The 24312-nt window shown below is 38.4% G+C and overlaps 1 protein-coding gene across 1 annotated transcript; it reads left to right on the top strand.

Moving 5' to 3' along the window:
* The first annotated feature begins 9837 nt into the window (after positions 1-9837).
* tmem168a (transmembrane protein 168a) lies at positions 9838-24003 on the top strand. Its single transcript, XM_037695650.1, has 6 exons — positions 9838-9871; positions 10472-11394; positions 12341-12616; positions 15898-16040; positions 20099-20376; positions 23047-24003. The coding sequence occupies exons 2-6, from the start codon at positions 10555-10557 to the stop codon at positions 23595-23597; spliced, it is 2088 nt and encodes a 695-aa protein (XP_037551578.1). The 5' UTR covers positions 9838-9871; positions 10472-10554; the 3' UTR covers positions 23598-24003.
* Positions 24004-24312: the final 309 nt, after the last annotated feature.

Raw genomic sequence — 24312 nt, 5'->3', positions numbered from 1 at the left:
AGTTGGAAAGACTTGAAGGTACCACAACAGCATTATCTTATTGTCTGTTAAAACATGTTGTAGCAGTTTTTGTTTGATTGTTTATTAGTTGTAGCAGCTAGCTTGAATTGGGCTGAGTTCAAAAGTTAATAAGTTGTAGGTGGAGATCCAATTATTTTTTCAGTTTCCATAAAAGGCGCCCAGTGGCTAATAAGATATTTTGCAAACAGACAGACAAGACTGACTCCTACAGTTATTGCTATAGTTTTTAAGCTTGCCACTCTCAGCTACTACCACGCCAGATTTTAGCTCGGTGTCTGTAAAATGAACTGAAATGAAGCTAACACCGCTGACAACCAGGAAATGTGGGCCGGTGTTGTGCCAAAAATTGATTGCCTGCCAAATGGTGGCCGCAGGAGTGTGCAGAGGAGGATTTTAACAAGAATTTAACAAGATTAAGTCTTAAAAACAATTATTTGTTTGCTCAAAACTATAGTAAAGGTATGTCTCTGTTGAACTTTTTCTTAATAAATGCACTTTGACGTTAAAATCGGCTGCATTTCAAAATCCGATATGCAGAAGTGGGCACGTGCAGAGGGACGAGTCGCTGTACATTACTTGGAAATTTAACAAGATAAACACCTAAAAACAATTATTTTTTTGCTCAGAATTATAGTAAAGGTGTGTCTCAATTGAACTTTTCCTTAATGAATGCACCTTAATGGTCAAATCAGCTGCATTTCGCCTGGGCGGCGCAGCGAAATGCAGCTGATTTGACTTTTGCTCCAGGAGTTCCTGAGTAAGACGAAGGTGGCCCTGTATGGCAAGCCAAGTGTCTCATTAATAGCCACTTTTACCTATTAATGAGACACTTGGCTTGCCATACTACTCAAGCACCCTCTAGTGGTTGAAAATGTTAGTGTTCAATATTTTCCATGTCAGAATGAATGAAATTATGAGATCTCAGCCAAAAATTGGGTTATAGATATGGGGGAAAACATAAATACGTTGCTTCACTGTATAAGTCGCAGGCATGCTAATTCATGCAAAAAAACTGCAACTTATACACGAGAAAATATGTTAGTTTAATTTTTTTAAAGCTTCTTGAGTTGTCTGCATTCCTGGGTTCAAACTGTTCAATGTGGCAAACCCCAGCAAAATAAAAGTTTACAATGAAGGAGAAATCTGCTGCTGTACACAACATTAACAAACTATTCTTACTCACTTGTGTATATAGAGAAATAATTCCCTGCAGAATGAAATAAAATACTAAAACAGTCTCCATTTTGCCTAGATTAGCCAGTATTGACTCTGCTGCCTTCTGGGAGATACTGAGGGTCTATTAAGGTCTGCACCTCCAGACTCTGCAACAGTTTTAATACTAGAGCCCTGAAAGAAAATGAACCCTCAAAGGAACGCAAGATCCCAACCCGATGCGTTAAACTTTATGCAACTGCACCTTTATTATCCTTTTATGACCTTTCATTGTTGTTTTATCTTGAAGTTTCATCTTTAATCCCTTTAATACGAGGTGTTGCACTAAAAAATGTATAATTCAGGCATTCTGATCCATTTGAGAAATTTTACCACACCACAAACTGAAGGATCGTTCAGACGCGCCGAGTTCAGTCACCCTCTGGTTGACGAGGAAGCAGCATGCCTGAAAGGCAGTTTTTTGTGCAATCTTTCTACCTTTTTAAAAGATTCAACTGGAAAAAGAAACGGCACTGTGATATTATAAGGGTTTTTTAGTTATTAAAGATACCTTCAACCTTGGACTATTCAGCCATAGCTTTTATTTACATCTCTGAATGGCAAGGCACGGCATAGATGTATAAGATTAAAAGGCTTCCACACAAAGACTTTTAAAGTTGCACTCAGGGATGGCTTAGTAGCTATTTATACAAACCGCCCTGCTATTGCTGTCGGTTCATCATTAATGCAATAATTATGCAAATACCAACAGCTAGGACATAAAGCAACTGTGCCATAATAACATTACTGTGCCAGATAACAGTCAAAACAGTTTATACCTGTGCGCAGCCTTTAAAACGTTTTCCACAAGGGGTGTCTAGAAATAAAACAAACTGTACTCACCGTAGAGAATAATCTTTTCAAGATTGACCCGTCTATTAAAGATTGTGGCAATTTAAAGTTGATGACAAGTGAATTATTAGAATATCAAAGTTCATGCTCAGTAATCCAGGTAAAAAAATCCAACAAAGTTCAGTCAGGTCATCTGGATGGTTTATTTATTTTATTTAATTTTTTTTGAGAGACATTAGGTCCTTCATCCAAAGGACTTCATCAGTCTGAGGAGCCACAAACAAACTGTGTCCCACAAGCAGCACACTGCCATAATGGACCTACCAGTTTGCTTGTGATAAGATGGTTTCTGGGGCTCGCCCTCTCCCCCATCGACTCCTCCCAGGCAGCCACAGCTAAAGTGGTTCAAAACACCAAAGTTCATGCTCAATAATCCAGGTTTAAAAAAAATCCAACAAAACTCAGTCAGGTCATCTGGATGGTTTCTTTTTTTTTTATTGAGACATTTCGTCCTTCATCCAAAGAACTTCATCAGTCCGAGGAGCCACAAAAAAATCGAGTCAGCACATGATTGTGCATTTTACCTGGATTATTGAGCATGAACTTTGATGTTCTGAACCACTGTGGCTGCCTCAGAGGAGTCGACGGTGGACAGAGCGGCCCCAGAAACTATCTTATCACCAGCAAACTGGTTGGTCCATTGTGGGAGTGTCGTGCTTGTGGGACTCAGTCTTTTGGTGGCTCCTCAGATTGAAGAAGTCCTTTGGATGAAGGCCGAAACGTCTCAGCGACTAAATAAACCATCCAGATGATCTGACTGAACATTGCTGGATTTTCACCTGGATTATGGAGCACGAACTTCGGTACTTTTCTGTTATTTTATTCTTTCTGGTAAAGCTCTGAAAAGTCTTCGCTTTTGACAAACTTGACTGATCCGTGACGATTACGCTCAGTTTAAAGCTCAGTGACAGAGAGAAGAGCCGAATCCTTCATTTGTGAAACGGCTCGTGTTTAATGAACAATGCCTTCGTCGTCAGCTCTGTTGATCACACAATAAAATCTGCTGAGCTGCATGGTGGACTTTAAGGGATTTCTCACGGCACTACATACAGATTCATTATTTGAAGCATTTTTGTTTCTGCCTGCTGGTAGAATTAATGAATCAGACTTTTCATCGTCACAGCTCAGTGGGACTGAACAGGTCGGGTTATTAAAAAGCCATCGCCGCTTCGCTCAGTGATCTCAGGCAAAGGATGAAATTGGAAAGTATTATTGCCCTCAACTGGTAGTTCTAATCAGGGTTTATGTCCCCATAAACGTAGAGTCTTTGTACTCCCCTGGTAAAAGGTATTAACCTGAGAAATGTCAACAAATCCACTTGGGGCTCTTTCTCTTATGAATCTTCTCAAACACTTTTCCTTTGAAACCCCGTTTGATCTAAACATCCTGCTCATCTTAAACTTGAAGGACGTCTTTTGCGAGAGTCTCATCTCCAGGACTATAGCCTCTTGTCAGTGAGGTTGACAGGGGGTGAAGCAACACTGTAGCAGTTTGAATTGATCCCAGAGAAGTGACGCTTCTTGGCAGATGAGGCATTGTCCTTGTCTCGTAAAGATGAGTCGCCTTTTCACTCCGAAAGTCACTACTGATGGGGAATTTTGCTTCCTCTCAGAATTAATCAACACAAAAGTGGGATTATTTTTTATATCCTTTGTGTGCAGAGTTGTATGTGCCTCTCATCTACGAGACCACAAGACCTTAGGAAAGTTGTTAATGAGATAAGAAAAGTCGGCCGAGTCAACAAGTCCACGAGGATGACAGAGCTGGATGGGGGTTGTAAAACTTTTGTCCAAGAACCCCATGTTTAGCTACATTTGTTTGCCATGTGTCTTAACTCAGTCTTTATCTAGGATAAAGCAATAAAACTGACCATGCTTAGAAAATGTATGACCTGTCATGTTTTGTTGAGTGACGTATGAAAAATGTAAAAAACAACAATAAAAAAAATAAAACTTTAAGGTTAGTCGCTAATGCATTTCTTCCTGCCTATCTCAAGTTCTAGCATTAGCCATGTACCGGTACCTACCTCAGTTTTTGACTTTGGAGGTGATTTGTCAAATTGTTGTCAGTTAGTATCTTATCAGCCATAAAGAACACAGGGTATGGAGAAAAGGGCAGAAGTCTTTGTTCAGACTAAGTCGGTGCTTAATTTGAGCCGGATCCTGCCGGAACAGTATCCAGGAACACTTTCATTTTGACAGGATGCACTCCGGTAAATGTTTGCTTGGATCCAGTAACTCTCAGGCTTACTGATAATAAAGTTATGAACGAATATGACAGCCTTGAATGAATAAAACTTATATTGGATATGTAAACTGAAAATAATTACTGGTACATAAACACTAATTTTAAACACAACAGCCACTTATGACTTCTTTATATACAAGCTGCCTCTTCAAGTAGCATTTCTAATTTCTACCCTTAAAAAAAAAAAATCTTTGCCCCTAAAAGAGTGTTGGGGGTGAGTACCGAGCTAACCAGGCAGTCGTACGCAGGCGGGAGGCCACAGGCAGCCGCCATGAAGAGACGGAGGAGGCGCCTGGAGGTTTTACATGTGGAGTCGGAAAATGAATTCAGCAGAGAAGAGTCGGGCGCAGAAATGTCAAGTAAGGGGGGGGGTGGATGCTTGACAGAAGCAGAGTGTTTACAAATAGGTAAACGTAGATGTTTAATAACCCATTAAAATACACCAAAAATGCAGGAAATCGGATCTACTTTATTCAAAATTTTCTGGGGGAGCACCCCAGACTCCCTCACCTCACCCCGGCTGGCCCGCCCACTATTAGCGTTCCGGCATCGATCAGTTTACAAATCAAGCCCTGGGCTAAGCTAAGGGTTAGCCAAACGATAGCCTGTAAAACAGCAACAAACTAAACAAACAGTGTCAAGCAAATGCATAGAGGTTTATATTTAGCTTATGTAGCATGGTTTGAAAGACTTATAAGCCTGAGAAACAATATGAAACAGACCCGTGTTTGGCTAGCCATTAGCTTAGCCTGGTTGAAGACTTCTGCTTTTTTTTTTTAACCACACTCTGTGCTTTATGACTGATCTAAAATAATAATTATTGATGAAAAAATTGATAGAACATCACTTCAAAAACAACCAGACTCTCTTTTTCATTAGAAGTCATGATTAGCAGCGTTACAATATTCCTTTACATGAATGGGACACACTTTAAGAAGCTAATCTTTCTATGTAAACTCTGCCCATTTAACTGGTTTTCAAGCTTGCAACACATGTTTTAATTGCTTTTTAGGAAAAATTTTTTCAAGTCATGCAACCTTTATTTATACAGGTTAGTCTCATTGAGTCACGAGGACCCATTTTTCAAAATACCTGTTTTAGACAAAACCACAGATAAGGTACATACAACAATAAACAGCCGTTAAATGCATATACAATTACAAAGTAAATAAAAGTAGGGTTACAAAAAAAAAAAAAAAAATCGATCTACATTATAAAACAAGGTCAAATACTAAAAACAGGAGCACTGATTAACTTAAATCAACTTAAACTTAAGTTAAAAAACAACTTAAAGTTGTTAAGTTTTAAACAACTTAACAATTGTTTAAAATCCTTTAAAGAGATCAAAGTCGACAGCTTCAGGTTTTTGTTGCGAGGTTTTCCAGGTTACAGGAGCAGAGGAAGAAAAGGCCTTTTTGCCAAGTTCAGTATGCACTGAAGGGACGCTGCAGGTAATGATGTCTTCAGAGCGCACTGACGACGTGACATGTAGGAGGAGATACATGAAGGCAGCAGACCAAGGAGTGATTTAAAGCTCAACTATTGTATTTTCCAGCGTATAAGTCGCTCCGGAGTATAAGTCGCATCAGTCAAATAAAGCATCATGAAGAGGAAAAAAACATATGCCACATTTATTATGTCACCGGGGCAGCACGGTGGCGCAACTGGTAGAGCTGCTGCCTCTCAATGAGCAGGTCCTTGGTTCAAACCCCGGTCCAGGGGCCTTTCTGGGTGGAGTTTGCATGTTCTCTCCGTGCATGCGTGGGTTTTCTCTGGGTGCTCCGGTTTCCTCCCACAGACCAAAAACATGCATGTTAGGCTGACTGGTGACTCTAAATTGTCCCTAGGTGTGAGTGAGAGAGTGAATGGTTGTTTGTCTCGTTTGTCTCTATGTGGCCCTGTGATGAACTTGCGACCCGTCCAGGGTGTACCCCGCCCCTCGCACAGTGATTGCTGGACATGGGCACCAGCGCCCCCCGTGACCCAAAATGGAATAAACGGGTAAAGATAATGGATGGATGGATGGATTATGTCACCGCTGACCCGTCGCGTTTATTATGCATTTATTTAATGGTCAAAACTGCTTCATTTCACCTAGAGAGCACAGCGCCGTCCATCCATCGCGACTGGAGCCGCTAGCTCTCCAATTTCCTCCGCATGCACCAACTGCGTGAAGCGAGCGCGCACAGTAGGACTCACTGTTGAAGTTCTTCGAAATTTAAAGCGTCAATCAAAAATGGAATTATGATTATGGAAAAAATGTATATAAGTTGCTTCAGCGTATAAGTCGCAGGACTGACAAATTATGCAAAAAAACTGTGACTTATACACCAAAAAATATGGTGATATACTAAATGTGTGTTATACCAGAATACATTAAACTAGACATTACGAAGGTTGCGACCATTTCTTCACAGATTTGGTGATGTCTATCATTTTTAAGCTGTTTTTTTTTTTTTTTTTGTATTTATCATCATCTGAACTTTTACTCTTCTGCTGTTTTTGTTTTATTTGCATTTTGGAAGCCCCATTTCTATCTTATTTTGCCAGTTCTTGCAGAGTACATTATTTGCCTTGTAGTGGTTATCTAAATCAGCTACGACTAAGTATTATTTTCAGTTAATTTACCAATATTTGACTTAAATATGGCATTGTAGTAGCTGAAAGTCATGAGTTTTGTTACACAAGTTGACAAGAGACGTATCAGATACTTGTCATTTTCATGCCACTTCTTTGCTTTTTCTGTTAGTAAGTCATTTCCGTTTTAATCCAGTTTGTTCTTTTTCAGTAGATCACTTTGGTTCCTCCAACCAGCCTGCCTACAGCGCTGGACATCGGCCTGTTTCTCTCCATTTCTCCCTCATCAACCTGCCAAACCATTTCCTCCGTGCAAAGTGAAATCATACACGTCTTACTTGCTAAAATTCATTTAAACCTTAAAGAATAAACAAAAGAATGGATTCAACTCTGGATTCAGGCTGACTCCTCTCACATCCAGTTTGGGTGCAACACTCCATTTTATCGATTTCTGTGCAGATTGAATTCTTATTTAACAGCTGACAGCCTCTTTGTGCATTCCTCGTACTGTGCGCACCTTACCTGGCCAATTTGAAGATGAAACGATCATATAAAATTATCCTGGTTTCACTTTCTTTCTTTCACACTGTTCAGAGGAAATATGAAGGCAGTCTGTAATTAAATGACAACATTTCAGACATTTGCACAGCGATCCTTTCAAAGTCTGAAAGATAGAATCCCCAGTGAGTCAGCAAGCTGAAATAGATTTTTTTTATATGTCTTGTTGTGCCGTCTTTTGAAGCTTTTCGAATCAAAGCTCAGGAATTTCTGCACTTGAATGATAAAACTCTGCAGTGAGGGTTACAGCTGAAGCCGGTGCAGTTATGGCTCTCGGTGTTGAAAACTGCTCTGACAGTCAAACGAGTATTTACATCCTAACTTAGATGTTTTTCTATAAGTGATAAGATTAATACTGTTAATATTGATCAACTCAGCTTCAGTGCAAGACTAATTTAGACGTTTATTTTACGTTAGACAGTTTTTTAAGCATCCTATAGCTTTAAAATCAAGTTTTCAGTTTATTTTTTATAACCAACAGCTGAAGCTGACGGCGAGGGTGGAGCGATAACGGTTTTGCCATATCGGCGTGTGTCTCTTTGTCTGCACCGTTAGCAAAATATCTCATGCATCACTGAGAAGTTTTTAATGAAGCTTGCAGAAACTGATATGAACTTTCGATATAGGAGTCTAAGGGGGGATGGGCATGCATTCCTTGAAAATGTATGTCTTCTGCTCAGATCTGGGTAAACTTTGTGCATAATTAGAAAGCAAAAGGACATGTTGGTTAGTTTTTGAAGCTATTTATGGATGATCTAAAACGCACATCCGCCTCCATGGACCCAGGCCTCGGGGCTCCATATAAAGGTAAATATGTCTGACCTGTACACCTGCTTCAGGTTTGGGAAAGATTTTTGATCATCAGATTGTTCAATTATAAATGAGAAAAAAGGCTTTAATGTAATGAAAGTCATGACTTTTTCTGTTTTTGGATCTAAGATCTTTGCATCTCCAACTTCAAGATTATTTTTCTATTTTAACACGCGCATTTTTATAAAAGAAATATCAACTAGAGAAATTGTGTTTCCTGTGAAAATGCAGTGTGAATGCTTATTGCTGAAGAACTTGCTGGAAAAACAGCTGAAATCAGCTAAAAATATGCTGAAATGAAGCTGATATGGAAGAATGAGCCTAAATTAGCAGAAGAAAGCAGAAGGAACACATATTTGGTGAATTTGGTTTAATTAAGCAGAAATGAGCACAAAAAAAGAAAATTAACTGCACTTGTAGGCTGAAGTTGTTGTGGTAAAGTTTTTGGTCAAACTTATTTATCAAAGTCCTCCACATGAAAAAAAAAGCTGAATAAACGGCTTTCCTGCAGAGATTTGGCATTTTAAATAGATGATTGATGCTGTTTTCAGTGTCATAACCTGGTGATTGTTTCTAAAGTCCTCTTGTTGTAATTTAAAGATTATTCTCAATTTAAAATCATTTGTTATTTTTTTCTGATCAAAGAAATCCTAAAACTTTTTCTTTGCATCACTTTTTTGTTTGCATGTTGTTTCCACGCTTACATGCTTACTCAAGCTCTTTATTTCACATACAGGTATACAAATATACAAATCTGCAACTGTTACATGATTTTTATGCTCTTGTGATCTTCTGATAGAAAATCCTAAATGAATTTGAAACATTTATCCCAGGAAACCAGCAGATTGTTTTGGCTTATATCTAAAATGCCGATGGATAATTTGGATTTTTGCATGTTCACTGCCAAACGATTTTTTTTTTTAATTGACAAATGATCGAGCAAAGTGTAAGTTTTACATGTTATTTGTGTTTCTATGACATCAGATCATCATCGTCCGCTGCCGAGAGGCGTATGTTGTCAATTTATTTTTAGGGCAACTGACCCTGGAAAACACTAAAATGATCACGACTCAGTCATTTTTACAGATACTAAGCTAAAAGTTGATGTGGTAGTAGCTGACAATCATTTAAAACATATATTTGAGAATGAATCTTGCACAACACAATTTTATTTTCAATGTTTGACCAAAATAACGTCAGCATTTTTTAACAGAGTAAAATTAATCTGGCATGAAAGGCTAGAACATTTTGATATGCATTCCTTCAGGGAATACAAGCTCTTACATTTATATTGTACTTTATTTATGTCCTGAAAAGACAAAGCATGTCAGTTGCATGGCAATACAACATCTTTACAAATATATGTAGTTTTAAATTAATTTAATTTGTAACATATTTTGTCAATATACATTCAAATATAAGCTTAATTTGTGGAGGAAAAAGTAAAAAAGCGGAATAAAGCCTAAAGTAAAGACAAAGACCTTTCTGCGTTGAGATTTCTGCAGGCTGAAAAGCAACGCGAGGGCGTTATGACCCTCTCGAGGCGCCGTAGTTTGAAACCCGGAAGCGCAGTTGCTGACAGCCAAAACAACATGTAAGCAACACTGTAAAGATTAAAACATTTTTTTACATAGTTTGTTTGAACTATTGACGTTTCATCTTTTGTCAGAAGACTTTTGTTTGTTCTTTTGACAGTTATGAGCTTTGTTAAAAGTTGCGCGACGACTTAGCTGAAGCGGCTAATGTAGTTAGCATCTGAGTCAGTGCCACATCATCGTCAAAACTACTGACCTCACTCACTATCTGATTCTTTTTTCATGAAACGTATTTTTCCTCCATTTTTATGCTTATTATTGTTTCATGTTTGGTTTTATTTGTTCTGTAAGTTTTGTGTAGGAAAACTAATCTTAGAAAGAGTTGATTTAGACTAGAATCTTATAAATAAAGCTCAAACTGGAAGTTATTTCTTACACCAATGTTAAGAAAATAGGATTTATTTAAATATAACAAACGATAGAGTGAACATAAATACTGTCATTAGCTGAAATGATGACATTTAGGACTTAATATTCTGTGTAGTAAATGGACAAGAGTGTAAGAAAAGAGTCAAAACATGAGTGTTTACACATTTGCTGTGCATAAATCTAAACATGACAGCTGTTTTTTAACTTGGTGTGGTTTGATTTGTTTCCAGGGGTTGATTTGCTAACAGATGCAGGAGCGTTGTCCTCCAGTAGTGATTCCAGTGAGTTTGGATGAGTTGATTTCCTGTCAGCCATGATGGATCAGGAGGAGGAGGAAGAGAAGCTGATGGCCAAAGGATCGCCGAAGGGGGTGGATGTGTGCACACCCATGTGCTGCCTGGCCTACTTGTCTAGGGTCAACCTCTTTGTCGCAGTGTCTGTCGGCATGTACGTCCGCTGGGAGGTGATGAATGAGCCCATGATTCTGGTCATCTTCATCCTGGGCCTCTTTATGCTGGCGATTGCAGGCATCCTTCACTACTACTTTGCTATGGAGAAAGCCAGCCTGAGCTTGTTCCATTTGTGGTTTGGCTTTCTGCTCGGACTCCTGTGCTTCCTCAACAGCCCTGAATTTGCGTTGGATGTCAAAGAAGTGGTTGCCAACTACCTCCTCATAGCCAGTGCGGTTATGAAAGCCATATGGGTCATTTTTGAGCGTATATGTAGCTCTGTTCATTACAAACCCACCTTGTTAACCTCAGCTGAGTGGCTGGAGCTCCTAGGATTTGGCATTGCCAGCACTAGTATGTTTTTTCAAAAGTCGGTGGCCATAATAGGCCTGGTAGTAGCTCTGGGGGCTCTGATTGTGGACCTGAGGATGAAATCCCTCCTGGCTTTGCCTAACCTGATCAGTTTTGCGTTGATTACATCTCTCGTGTTTTTCCAGGCCATAAACATCTCAGCCAACCCTTATGCCTTAGGCTGCTACCTGGCCAGGCTGCTCTGTGAGCCTGTCTTAGACGTGTACTTTAGTGCGCTGGGACCAAGTGAGCGCTGGATGCCAGTGCTCTCCCTTGGGAAGGTGTGGAGGAGACTGTCTCTGTTTCCTCTGTGTGTGATGGAGCTGGCATTCTTTGTCCTCGCTGCCTTGAAGGTACATTCATCACTCTGCACGAATCACTGTCCAACACTGTGATGTGTAGAATGCAAAGCAGAATGCAACACTTTTCTAATATAAAACTCCTTTATTAACAGTGGAGCATAAAAGATACTGTACATTTTTTAAATTTTAAATAAAAGGTATTTTTGAATTTGATGGTGGCAACACATCTTAAAAAAAGATGGATCAAATAAAAGTTGTAAAAGTAAGTGATAATATATTGAACAGTTGGTGGAGCTTTTTGAAACCAATTAGCTTAAATGGCAACATATCAGTAAGAGCACTGAGTATAAAAATAGCATTTTAAAGATGGGCAGAGGTTCATCAGTCTGAAGAAACCACTGTCTAAAATAGTGAAACAATTTCAGAATATTGTTCCTCAATAAAAAGAAATGGAAAAACTGATTCATTCATCATCCACAAATGCTGGTTAAAGCTCCATCGTGCAAAGATGAATCCATACATGAGCACCAAAAGTTGCCGTCTTCTCTGGGTCAAAGATGCTTTGAAATGGACTGAGGCAAAGTGGAAAGCTGTTCTGTGGTCAGACATATCAAAATTAGAAATTATTTTTTAAATCTTCAGATGTCACATCCTTTACTAAAGACAATGGGGACCATCTGGCCTGTTAGTGCAAAGTTCAAAAGCCCGCCTCTCTTATGGTATGGGGGTGCATTAGTACCTCTTGGCATGGGCAGCTTTCACATTTGGAAATGCACCATCAATGGAGAAAAGTATATACAGGATTTAGACCAACATTTGCTCCCATGCAGGAAAAACTCCCAATAGTTCTTAGATTTTACAAATTTTTGTTAAAAACATGACACTGGCCCAACTTTTAAAGATGTGACACTGCCATCAAATTCAAAATTACCTTAATTTGATCAACTTTTCCCTGCGTTCTGGTTGTATATAATATTTGTTATCATGTCTTGCGCAGCTTGGACACTTGGAGCTGTGGTATCTGGTCATCCCAGGCTTCTGCCTGTTTGGCCTCTTCTGGGCCATCTGCCATATAATTTTACTGATCACAACTTGGGGCTTCCACACCAAGCTGAGCGACTGCCAGAAGGCCTGGCGGGCCCATCAGTCAGGCAGACGGAGCCTGGACCAAGTCATGGCCTCTCGAGGCATCCGGCACTTCTGCCTCATTTCAGAACGCCTGGTGTTCTTCACCGTGCTGTCAACAGTGATACTGGGAGCTGTGTCCTGGCAGGTAAGATCTATGAGAAAACACCTGCATCAGCTACTGCTTGATATAGTGTCATCATAGTGTTTTCATTTAAGTAGTTAAGATGAAAGGGATATCGTTTTGTCACATTTACTGGTAGCAGTGTGCAGTTAATGGTGACGCCTCTTCCCTCATAAAACAAATTTAACTTCACCTGGCAAGAATCAGACAGGCCTGATTTAAGATGTGCACGTTGTTGCTGCTGGTTGCAGGTTTGTCAGAGATGGCGAGAGCTACGGGACGTGCGTTTTTTGCTGTGTTTCAGCCCTTTGTTTTCCAGTTCAGTTGGATTACAGTAAACGTAATGAATTTGTTCAACTGCGATACATTTATACAAAAGGAAATTATGGAAATTTTAGTACCGTACCTGCCGCTGTACATGTTGCACCGCCGTATAAGTCGCATCAGTCCAAATGTGTCTAATAAAGTGGAAAAAAACACAAATGCGTTGCTTCGCCGTATACGTCGCATCTATTATGCGTCACCGCTGTCAACCTGGAAACATGGGCCGGTGTTGTGCCAAATATCGATTGGCTGCCAATTGAGGGCTGTGGGAGCGTGCACGGGAGGACTTTTACAAGAATTTAACAAGATTAACACTTAAAAACAATTATTTGTTTCCTCGATATTATAGCAAAGGTGTGTCTCAGTTTAACTTTCCTTAATAAATGCACTTTAACGGTCAAATCAGCTGCATTTCCAGGTGAAATTCAGCTGATTTGACGTTTGCTCCAGGAGTTCTGGAGCGAGACAAAGGTGGTTTGGTATGGCAAGTCACGTGTCTCATTAATAGCCACTTTTACATATTAATGAGACACTTGGCTTGCCATATTAGTCGAGGGCCCTCTAGTGGTTGAAAATGGTAGTGTTCAATTTTTTCCATCTCAGAACAAAAAAATTGTTACAAATATGGGGAACAAACATTTATTAGTCGCTTTGCCGTATAAGTCGCAGGGCATGCACATCTATGTAAAAAGGTGCGACTTATACAGCGAAAAGTACGGTATATTTTGAAGTCTTAGCAATAAATAATTTTTTTAGTGAATTTGAGTTCTTAGAGATGCACAGACTCGACCTAATGCAGATGTTCAAGGCCTTATTATGAGATGCCAGATTCATCGCTGTTTTCAGAAGAATTAAAACCTTTGAGAATATAATATATATATTTTTTTATATTTTGTGAGCCGTAGGTTTTTCTTTTAAGACTGTGTGAAAATGTGTTTGAAAGCGTGGATTGAAGAAAAAGCCGATTATTGATTTTCCGAGACTGAACAAGAGTGATTTCCTTGTTCAGAAGTCAGCTTTTGAAATGCAGAGGTGCTCGTGAACGACCTTCTCGCAGCTTCGTTCTATTTCACATCATCAGTCAGCCTGCGAGAACCACCACTGGACTGCAGTACATATTGATACAACACCTTTCTTCTGTGTTATGGTTCAGATACAGCAGTTATGCATTCTATAAAAAAGAACGTCTACTAAAACACATTTCAAATTATACTTTGTTTATTTTATTTTTTTTTATCTTACAAGTACTAAACAATAATATTTAATGGACAATCCGCCAAACTTTTAAAAATATATATATTTTTAAATTACTATTAGAAATTGGGTCAGTTATATATAATATTATTTATCCAACTTCTGTTTAACATCTGTCCCTTGATAACGAGAAAATCATTTTTTCCACTTTATGAAACGGCTGCATTAGTTCTGGTTATAATTTATGGAAACAATATCCAGATGTGCTGCACCCTGAAACTCAAGATCAGACACACCTCATGCTTTTGTTATTTAGAAAACATAATGTCTAATCAAAAATAGTAAACTAGTTCAACACTCAGAGTTTCTGCTATTTACAATTTGTTGTCCACCCTAGCCTGCAAGATCCAATAACATATCCCGCCTTTATATTGTTTCAGATAATAGACATGTCCCCTGAGAGGTGGTGTTGTATGAAATGGACTCCAGTTATTAGCTGTAGCCCTCAGCTTTTAGGTGAACAGGCTACAAGGTGCAGCACGCCACTGTTTAGCTCGTTTTAAAAGATTGTACACATTTTTAAACAGTTTTTATGTTGTTTAATGTGTGTTCAAACCGTGTTGGAAAATGATGGAATAAAGATATTTTATTGATATGATAAATTTACCAACACCAGTCTGATTGTTAAAGTGTGACAAAACCATGAAGAAACGAATAAATCACAAGCATCGTTGGAAAAATACGCACTTTTGATGCTTACAGGTTTTCTGTAAATTGGAAAATAAACTGTAAGGAGCCAAATGGGTAAACACATGCAGGTATGGGTCACTATAAATAAATGTTTACAAAGTTTAAAAATATATAGCTGTTGTTTTATGTAATTGGTTATGATAATGTTTAAAATTTATTTTTTAAATATCAGTGTAAATAAGATGCATCTTAACCCACACATATATAAGTTAAAAAAATGTGTTTTTTCTGTATTTATCTTTTGGAAAAGAACATCAGTTTATGAGTGGTTAATCATTGTAATAGTAGAACCATTAAAGTAAAACAACTTTCAGATTCACATATCAAACCACCACATTTATTCACATTTTATCTGTAAAACGTGTACATTTGAAGAGCTGTTTTTACTCCCAACACTGACAACGTAATAAATGTTAAAATCTATTGACATGGTGTACTTTGTGGAAAACTACCAGCTCCTTAAAGAGTAAAACTGCCAATCAATTTTATACCAATAAACTATCTCTAGTACCTGATTATTAGCAGTTTATACAAGCGTTGAATAACATTTATTTTAGATTCTCCAAAATTGAAGTAGTTCAGCCAGCGTAGGATCGATGCTGAAAACGTTTTTTGGGTTTTATATTTAAGCGCCAAATCCAAACGAGCTAACGATTTGCATAGTTTGTTTGATATGTGTTTTATCTTATTGCGTTTGCTACCGGTACTTGCAGTAGCAAAAGTTAAAGGTAAAGATTAAATAATGGCGGCGAGACTATAAATGTAATATTTCCAGCGGAGCCAGTTCCACTGGAGTACACAGGCAGATCCTCAGTTTTGGACTGATGGCCTGCTTGGTGGCGTGTTTATTCGCCTTCTGTCTAACCCGACATCGTTTCCGTTTAGTTAGTGCCTGTCATGTCTTGTGCTGTGATGATAGCAGTGCCATATTGTGCAGCTGTCTCCCTCTGTGTCTGCAACAGTTAAGTGAGTCTGATTATCTCGGTACGGACTGCAAGCGGTGAATGAAAGTGACTGATTGTTTTGGATTTTTGCAGCCGTCCAATGGGCTCTTTCTCAGCGCTCTGCTGGTGGTGCTGCCCTTGGAGTCTCTTGCCCACGGCTTGTTCCATGAGCTGGGCAGCTGCCTGGGGGGAACTTGTGCTGGCTACGCACTGGTCATACCTACAAGTTACTGCAGGTACTGTTTGAGCTGCTTTTACAGAATTAAACCTTTTGTTGTTGTAACTTTTGATTGGACAGTGTGGATACACTTTTAGATTGACGTAGTTGTTAACAAATACCAGAAAATGCGCCTTTGGTTCAAGGTTGCTACATGGCGGCATGCATTTTTCTTTTTCCTTCTTTTATTTAAAGGTCAAGGTACCAAAAATACCCAAGAAATGCTTCTTTTTAGTGTCTCAGTGAGTTGCAAATATTCTTTTGTTGTTAAATATTGGTTGATAGAAAACAATGTCAAAATTGTAGAGGGAAAACTGTCTTTTTCTTTTTCTTGAAGCCTTCCGTTTGAATATTTTGCACCACTTATTCTTTTATCAGACATGCATGTAAAATGCACACAGCAAAAGAATAAGGTACATTTTAAACCAATGATTTCCTGATAATTAAATTAAATGTCTTCTCAAGCTCTAATATACCACCCATCAGATGAACATGTGTCTTATGTGAGGTTTGTAACGGTCAAGTTAACTGTATATTTTTAATAGGGATGCATAATATTGGATTTTTGGCCGATATCCGATATGTCGATATGTTAAAACTTATTTGGCCGATAACCGATACCAATACCATTTCTCCCCCTGGACCTACTTACAGAAACTGCAAAGCTTTCTCTACTGTGGAATTAAAATACTACATTATTTTGCATGGTCTTTGCCAATTTGACCTGCTACCAAATGCAGGTGCCAAAAAGGAGGCTGAAAATGATGTAACATTTCAACTTGGCTTATGTGTAATGTCAAATTTATTAATGACATTTACTCTCTCTAACACAATGACAACACTCAAACAGTGCAAATTTGTAAATTTTCACATATCTAAACTCAACCTGTTCACAAGCGTCAAGTAAAAAGCACATACCGATAAGTAGTATTGCATTAATAGATCTACTTGACAGTTTCTTAAATTAAAAATGAACTTAAAACAGAAGCCTTTTCTAACTGAGTTTTTTTATTTTATTTTTTTATTTTATGGAATTGCCGTTGTCCGATATTTAACTTTATCGCTAATATCGGCCGATGCCGATACCATGCCGATAATATCGTGCATCTCTAGTTTTTAATATTACACCAGAGATGAAACCCAGTCTGTTTTGACCATCTCCAAATAAATATTTTTACCCATCCACGTGGAAATTTTCTTTGACCCTGAGCCACCTGTAATGAGTTTGTTCATTTTTACAACCAATGTAAATGTTCACATCATCATCGTATAAGAAAATACTGGACACCAAATAGGAACTCAGAAGTTGAAATTGGAGCGGGTCCAGCATCCCTGCAGAATGATCCCAATATAAGTTTCAAATCTACCCCCCTAACATAAAAGCAACACAATGCAATTATTTAAATTAAAATACTGTACACCTCACCTCACCTTTTTTCAGTTGTTGATTCTTGTAGTTCTTACTTTATGTTCAAATATTAATTTTTCTGACGTGTTTAGCTCTAATTATTTATTGCGTGCTTTAAAGAATGACCATGTAACACTATGTCTGTGTATAGGAGAGGCAGGGACATTTGATTTATTTTCTTGTATGTTAATTGCTCACATCCAGTGTCTTTAAAGCTGAAATACCTGTCAGTATTGGTAAAATGAGATTAAAATTTCTCCCATTCACGAAGAGTAAAATTGTGTTCTACGACAGAGTCCCACTGAGATGTCTCAGTTTTAATAGAAAGTCTTGAGACTTCTTATTTGACAATTTTCTAACTCCATTTGCTAATTGTCTGTAATTTGCATCGTTGCACCACAACATCACCAACTCATTACCCTATACACACTTGCTTTTATTGCATAACTTTTCTGCAAGGTTTATTTTACTATAAAACACATTAGGTAGTTTACACAATTGTAAAGGCATGCTTTCAAGATTTATTTATTTATTTGTTTTTGTTACATGCATAGCCATTTAAAACCAACCTAGCTCATGTTAGTGCTGACATGTCCAATTCTATTGGCATATTTTAGTAATGGGTTATAATTTTGTACACATGTAAATCAACTTTTGCAATTTAAATGTAGAGAAAGCCTCTTGAACCCCATGTGATCTTTATTAACCCACCCTTAACGGAGGCATAAGCTGAGTGACCAACTTCAAGTTGGTTCAAAACCAACTTAATGTGTGCCGAGTAATTAAAGCTACAACATATTTTATTTTAAAGATAAATGTTTTCTGCTTATTTTAAGCCTGGTTGTACAAAAATCAGAGTCGCAATAGTTATTAGCTTGAGAAGGATGGTACCGCTAATAATTTACTGCCAAATCCAAAATAGCACTTTTTTGGCTATGTGTAGTACCAAGACTATCTAAAGAAAATATTTTCTGTCCTAAAGTATCCATAATATGCTGGCTTTAAGGTAGTATGTTTATTTCATAAAGACTTGTGAACTTAAATGAAAATATTTAGAAATATGGCAAACATAGTTTAAAAAACTAGCCTATTTTAAAAATTACTAGAGGCATTTTTACTTATCAAAATGTTAATTTTAGTGATATGGACACACATTGCACACCAAAAGTATTGGAAGTATTTCCGTTTTACATACCGGTAGGTCTTCAATTGACCCCTGGTTAGAAACCATTGATCTAAAACTTGCCATCTCCAAAAAAGTTACAGCCTCCATCAACATCTGGATGTCATGGTTAAAAAAGACTAAACTAAACTGTATAGTTATCCCCCAAAAATTGTTTTAACTTTACTATGAGCTTGCTAAAAAATATTTCCTTTCTATTTTAGACCTTTATAATTCTTCCTATTAAAGTCTGTCTGGTTGCTTGCCAATTAAAATGATCACACACCATAGCTAGTTGTAGTATAAATACATATGGATATGTACAAGTGAGTTTGGACTGTGTCTACATCTTTTTTTGCTAGTGTAAACATTATTAGTCTTTCCAGCTTTCTCCTCAGTTAACACAAACCCCTCCAGGATAAATAAGCTGATAACTACGCATAAACATGGCGTTAATGTTTGGACCCTTGAGGGGTCTCTCCAGTGTTTCCTCAGCAGAATACTAAGCAGTTAGCTATAACTGCTCGTGCCTCCAGCAAGGAAATTGTAGCAAACCAAATTAGAAACTGCCAAGTGAAAGAGTAGAAGGTATCTACCAGGTATAGACTGTCAGGTATGCAGTAGTTAGTTCTTGCAATTGTATACAGCTTTGGTAAAAGATTTCTATTTAAAAGACATGAAAGTTTTACTATTGCCTAAATTCTCTGGTGTTTTTCATTGCAAGTCTGAGTTCTGTTGGAACTTTAAACATTCTGTACGCAGGACCCAAAGGGAAAACTGAGATCATGATAAGAATACGTCAATGAATAATCACTCGTTTGATGGCTTCAGATTGTGTTTTTGCAACGACAAAACCCCCCCTGAGGGAGATCAAAGAGGTGGGGAAAAAGGGATGAAAGGATGGACAAACGGGTAGAGCGAAGCAAGGGACAAAGAAAAGAACGAAGAGGTGTCAAAAAAGAGAGGAGATGAGCCCTGATAGAGCTTTGAAGAAGGACAGGTTTTTTTTAAGGATGAAAGAGACCATGTCACAGAGAAAGTTGTAGTCCTATTCTCAAACTTTAAGCTTTTACTTCGGTGGGCACAAGAGATCTATGATGATTAAATTGGTTTTGGAAACCGGTAAACTTGCCAAGTCATGCACGGGGTTTATGCACAGTTTTAGGGTGGGGTTAGAGGTGACTGTAGAGGTCTGAGGTATAATATGAAGGGATCTTTGAAGATGCCTATGTTGAGTTTGGCTTTGCCTTTTATTTGGTCTTGAATAACATGGAACCTAGAGATAAAGAGAAAAATATACTCTGAATGGCTGAGCCTTGACTTGCTGTTTGTATCTTTCCACCTTTGAGTTGGGTTTTGATTCCAAATGCATCCAAACACTCAAGTCCAGATATCTCCAGTCTTGATTCTACGTCTTCTCTGATCTAATCTGACCTTTACCTTCTTTGTTTCGTCCCTGTCCCTGATTGTCTAATATCACTTTTTCTTTTTATGTTTTTTTGCCCAGTGCCAGTGGTCAGCCCACTCTTTTACCACCTGACCACGTGCAGGAGTTGAACCTTCGCTCCACAGGTATGCTGAACAACGTGCAGCGTCTCTTCTCCCACCACATGGTCCAGACTTTTGGATGTGACTACTCGACTAGCGGCATAACGTTAGAGGCCATTCAGAACAAGCTGCGAAGCTTTCTGGAGCTTCGGACTGCAGACGGGCCACGCCATGATACGTATTTGATTTTCTACAGTGGACATACACAGAAAGCGTCTGGTTCCTGGGTTCTGGCTGGTGAGTGTCACATACTCATTGCTGTTTTATTTTATATGTTGATGCTTTATCTTGATTATTGAATCTGTTCTAATTGATTGTATCCTTTTGCCTCTACCTTTTAACCCTAGTTTCATTTCCTGGAGGTCTTTTCTAACCTCTTGGCCCTTAATTTGAAGTTACAAGGAAAAGTGGTTAAAGTATTTCTCCACAGATAAAACAAAATGGTACACAAACATTTTTGGTGCTACACTTTTCCATAAATCAACTTAATGTCTATATGCCAATGTATTCTGTGTAACTAGATAGCTAGCTTGCAACAAACTTCACTATAGATGTTATTTTAATGTTTGCTATAGAAGATTAGCAATGAAACCATTAAGTCTGTCACTGTAATAGATTGGAGTACATCAAATTACAATGGTTGTTGTGGCTATAAAATACTTAGAATGCAGAAAATATTTACACTTTGTTTGAAATGTACCCCTGAAAAGACTTTGATTGAAGGTTCAAATACCTTTCTACCCTCAGCACCTTGTGTGAGCATGCTATAAATATAAGAGGTCGTATACTTGTTAACCCCTTCCTCTTAGCCCTATACCTACATTTTATGCAGCCACAGAGGGTTATAGTTGTCCCAGAATTCTTGGATGAAAGTGGAGGGCAAGGGAGTATTTATTTTTTCTTTTCCCCAGATACATGTCACTTCATACATAATGTCTTTTTCTTATTCTTGTAAAAAACAAAACATTATCTTTACCATGTAAAAAGATTTTCTCTTAAGTAATTGCCTATAATTACCAAAGACACAAATCAGAGTTGAAAAAACGTCCTAAGCCCAGCAGAAATCAAGCAGAGTTATTGTTTTTGACAGCAGAAAGTAGACATCATATTGTGACAGACAACTTATTTGCATTTCAGTCTGATTTCCATCTCTTTCATTTTTATTCTCAGTCAATCACAGATCAGACAAGCATGACAGAGTGGAAATTACTTCGAACAACTCTGCAAATAAATAAATAAAAATAAAAATTGATTCCAGGAGGAAGGATACAGGGAAAATCATTTGAACAGCTAGCAGTCCTCCCCCATATGAAAGGAGAATCGCAGCAGGTTAAGATCGTGTCGAACTCTTTCTGTGTGGCTGCACTTGCGGGGAAAAAAAAAAATCCCTAAAAAGACTTCTGAGTCATCTTTCTGAAGGGTTGCTTTCAAACTAAAAAAAATTGTGTACGTTTTTGAAAATGCGAGGCTGTTTGGGCAAAAATCCAGATTGGAATTGATTTTGACTTTTTATGTAGACACTGCATTAGTGTTGTCCATCGCTAAATGATGTAGTGATCTCTTAAAGAAGCAGAGTGTATACTATATTCAAGTGACCACAACTGATGCACAATACTCGAAGTGATACAGCAAAACTGTTTCCAAACTGTTGTTTTGTTTAGAAAAATGAAGACATATGACAAGAGTTGGCTTTTATGTACTATAGCTTGTTCTTAAATCTTGTTTACTTTTTGTCTGAGTCCCATTTCTTGGTGTCAGCCGTACCTCTACCCCTCAGCCCATAATTTGAAGTCCCACGGTGTAGTGCTTTTGGATATTTTACGTGCTAGACTCTAAGACTGACAGCTGAGACTAATTTGTACAATTATAATGCAGTACTGCGTAGTTTCAGTCTTGCTGTCTGGAGCTTTCTTCAAGATACAGTAGTCCCTTACTTATCGTGGGGGTTACTTTCCATTCACCACCGCGATAGGTGAAAATCTGCGAAGTATGGACATTATATTTATTTTAGTGTTTATATGTATTTTAAGGCTTTCTAAACCCTTGCAATGTTCTTAACAAGGTTCTAATATCTAAATGCTTTAAAAGAGCACAGTGAAAGAGCAAAAAAGTTTTTAAAAAGAGTTAGCGTGACTGAGTGCGGCTTATTCACGTATAAGACAGACACACACACCCCGCCCCCTCCTTTCTTTTTCTGAGACTGTTGCACGCCCGCCTGTTGTTTGTCTCTGGGACGCGATGGGGAAAGACAAACCCCACCTCCTGCTCCCTCCTTTCTTTTTCTTCGCTGTGACAGACAGCCTTGGAAAGAGAAAGGAGGGGGCGGGAAGGTGGGTCTGTCTTATACCCGAGTGAACCGTGCTCAGCCACTCTATCTTTTTAAAAAACTGATTCACTCTTTATTTTTCCACCTAAGCATTTTTTCCAATATTCTTCATTTGTTCATCTCATCTGTTTATCCCTGATCCCTGAGCAGTAGCGATGGGGAAAGACAGACCCCGCCCCACCCCCACCCCCTCCTTTCTCTTTCTGAGGCTGTCACAACAGAGAAAGAGAAAGGAGGCGCGGGGGTGGGGTCTGTCTTCCCCCATCTCCAATCGTGTGTCATGTACAATCTTGCGTTGAAAACACGTGAAAGAGTGAGTCCACAAAAGTCAAACCACAAACTGTCGAGGGACTACTGTAGTAGCAGCAATCATAGGTATATTACTTTATCTTTTATTCCAAAACAAGGACACAAAATTACTTCACAAATAAGTATGTTTTCATAACATTAATAGACATTCTGACTCCAAGCTCAAGTCAGAAAGCACAAAACGTAAGGCTAGGCAGAACGGATGAAATGGGATTTAATCTTTATGTCTTTACATGCACCTTTTACTCACAAACCAAACTCTTCGGTTTCAGGAGGCGAAAGTCTCCAACTGGCTCAGTTGCTGGAGATGTGGAAGGAGAAAAATGCCGGCCATGGTTCCCGACTCATCATCATCCTGGACACGGAGAACTCGCTCCCTTGGGTCAAAGATGTGCGTCGGGTGGATAACGTCTACATGGCGGTGCAAGGGGCTGAGCTGTCGGCCTCTAGGCTTGACCCAGAGGCAGGAGAAGGGCCCTTGCTTGGCGACTTTACCTCTGAGTGGGTAGAGTTTAACTGCAACCCTAACTGTGACACCCTATGGTCTGACAAGGGAAGGACAGTGATGGCGATGTACGGTGTGTCTAAAAGATGGAGTGACTACACTCTTCATCTTCCCACAGGAAGTGACGTGGCCAAGCACTGGAAGACCCACTTTCCCAAAGCTACCTATCCTTTAGTTTACCTGTCCAACTGGTGCTGTGGCCTCAACCTGTTCTGGTTGTGTAGCATCTTCTTGCGTTGCTTCAGGAGGTGTAAATTATCTTGGTTTCCTCCAGCTGTACTGGACACCGGACAGGGTATTAAACTAGTACACTCATAGGCAGCGTGGGAAGGTGTCAGATACATACAGTAGCTACATTTTTGTGGGTACAAAGTGTTTATATAAACAGTTTATATACTTCTACTCTCTAATATGTTTAGAGAGTAAAATCTTCTGATCAAGAAGATCGGATAAAAATGTTTTGTCTTCAAACTCGTGATTAATTTTTCTTTTGTTAAGTTTATAAGACATTGTGCCGATGATCATAGAAAAGGGCTGCCTTAGTCTGTTTTTGTTTTATCATTCAAAACATTTATTCCAACAAATTGTTTTGGTAAAAGGTTGCAGTCAATCAAAAATGATAATTAGGAGCAGGGAGTTATATCTTTTAATCGCTACTATTGTTTCTAGCCTTATTTCCTTCGTTGTTTGTCAGTCAAAAAAAAAAAAAACTATTTACATTTTTGGGAAAAGTTGTATGTGTCATTATTTATAATATATTGCCTTGAAGGATTTTGGATCATTTTGCGGTTTTCTTTGCATCCACTGTTTAGAAATGTGCATATTTTAAGCCTGACCAAAGCTGTTAAGTCATTCTAAAGCCTTCTAACAAACTATTTCAACTGGTTTGGTTTAATGGATCTTGTCATATTTAGTGTTTGTATACACATATGTTGCAACACCAAGTGCCATTGGCTGTAATGTGCCTAATTCTGTTTGTTTACCATAAATCCAACCAAAAGTTGTTCTGTTTAAATTCAGTTCGGTTGGATTT

This window comes from Nematolebias whitei, chromosome 22 (genome assembly GCF_014905685.2).
Source record: "Nematolebias whitei isolate Nwh7 chromosome 22, NemWhi1, whole genome shotgun sequence".
In the NCBI taxonomy this organism is placed as follows: domain Eukaryota; kingdom Metazoa; phylum Chordata; class Actinopteri; order Cyprinodontiformes; family Rivulidae; genus Nematolebias; species Nematolebias whitei.
Note: the sequence above shows the minus strand (reverse complement) of the source record. Positions and strands in the feature narration are given on the sequence as shown.

Excerpts from the sequence above, each read along its gene's own strand:
- tmem168a (XM_037695650.1), top strand. The coding sequence starts at position 10,555 with ATGATGGATCAGGAGGAGGAGGAAGAGAAGCTGATGGCCAAAGGATCG. Across the intron at positions 11,395-12,340 it reads TTGTCCTCGCTGCCTTGAAG|CTTGGACACTTGGAGCTGTG; the intron begins GTACATTCATCA and ends TGTCTTGCGCAG. Across the intron at positions 16,041-20,098 it reads ATACCTACAAGTTACTGCAG|TGCCAGTGGTCAGCCCACTC; the intron begins GTACTGTTTGAG and ends TTTTTTGCCCAG.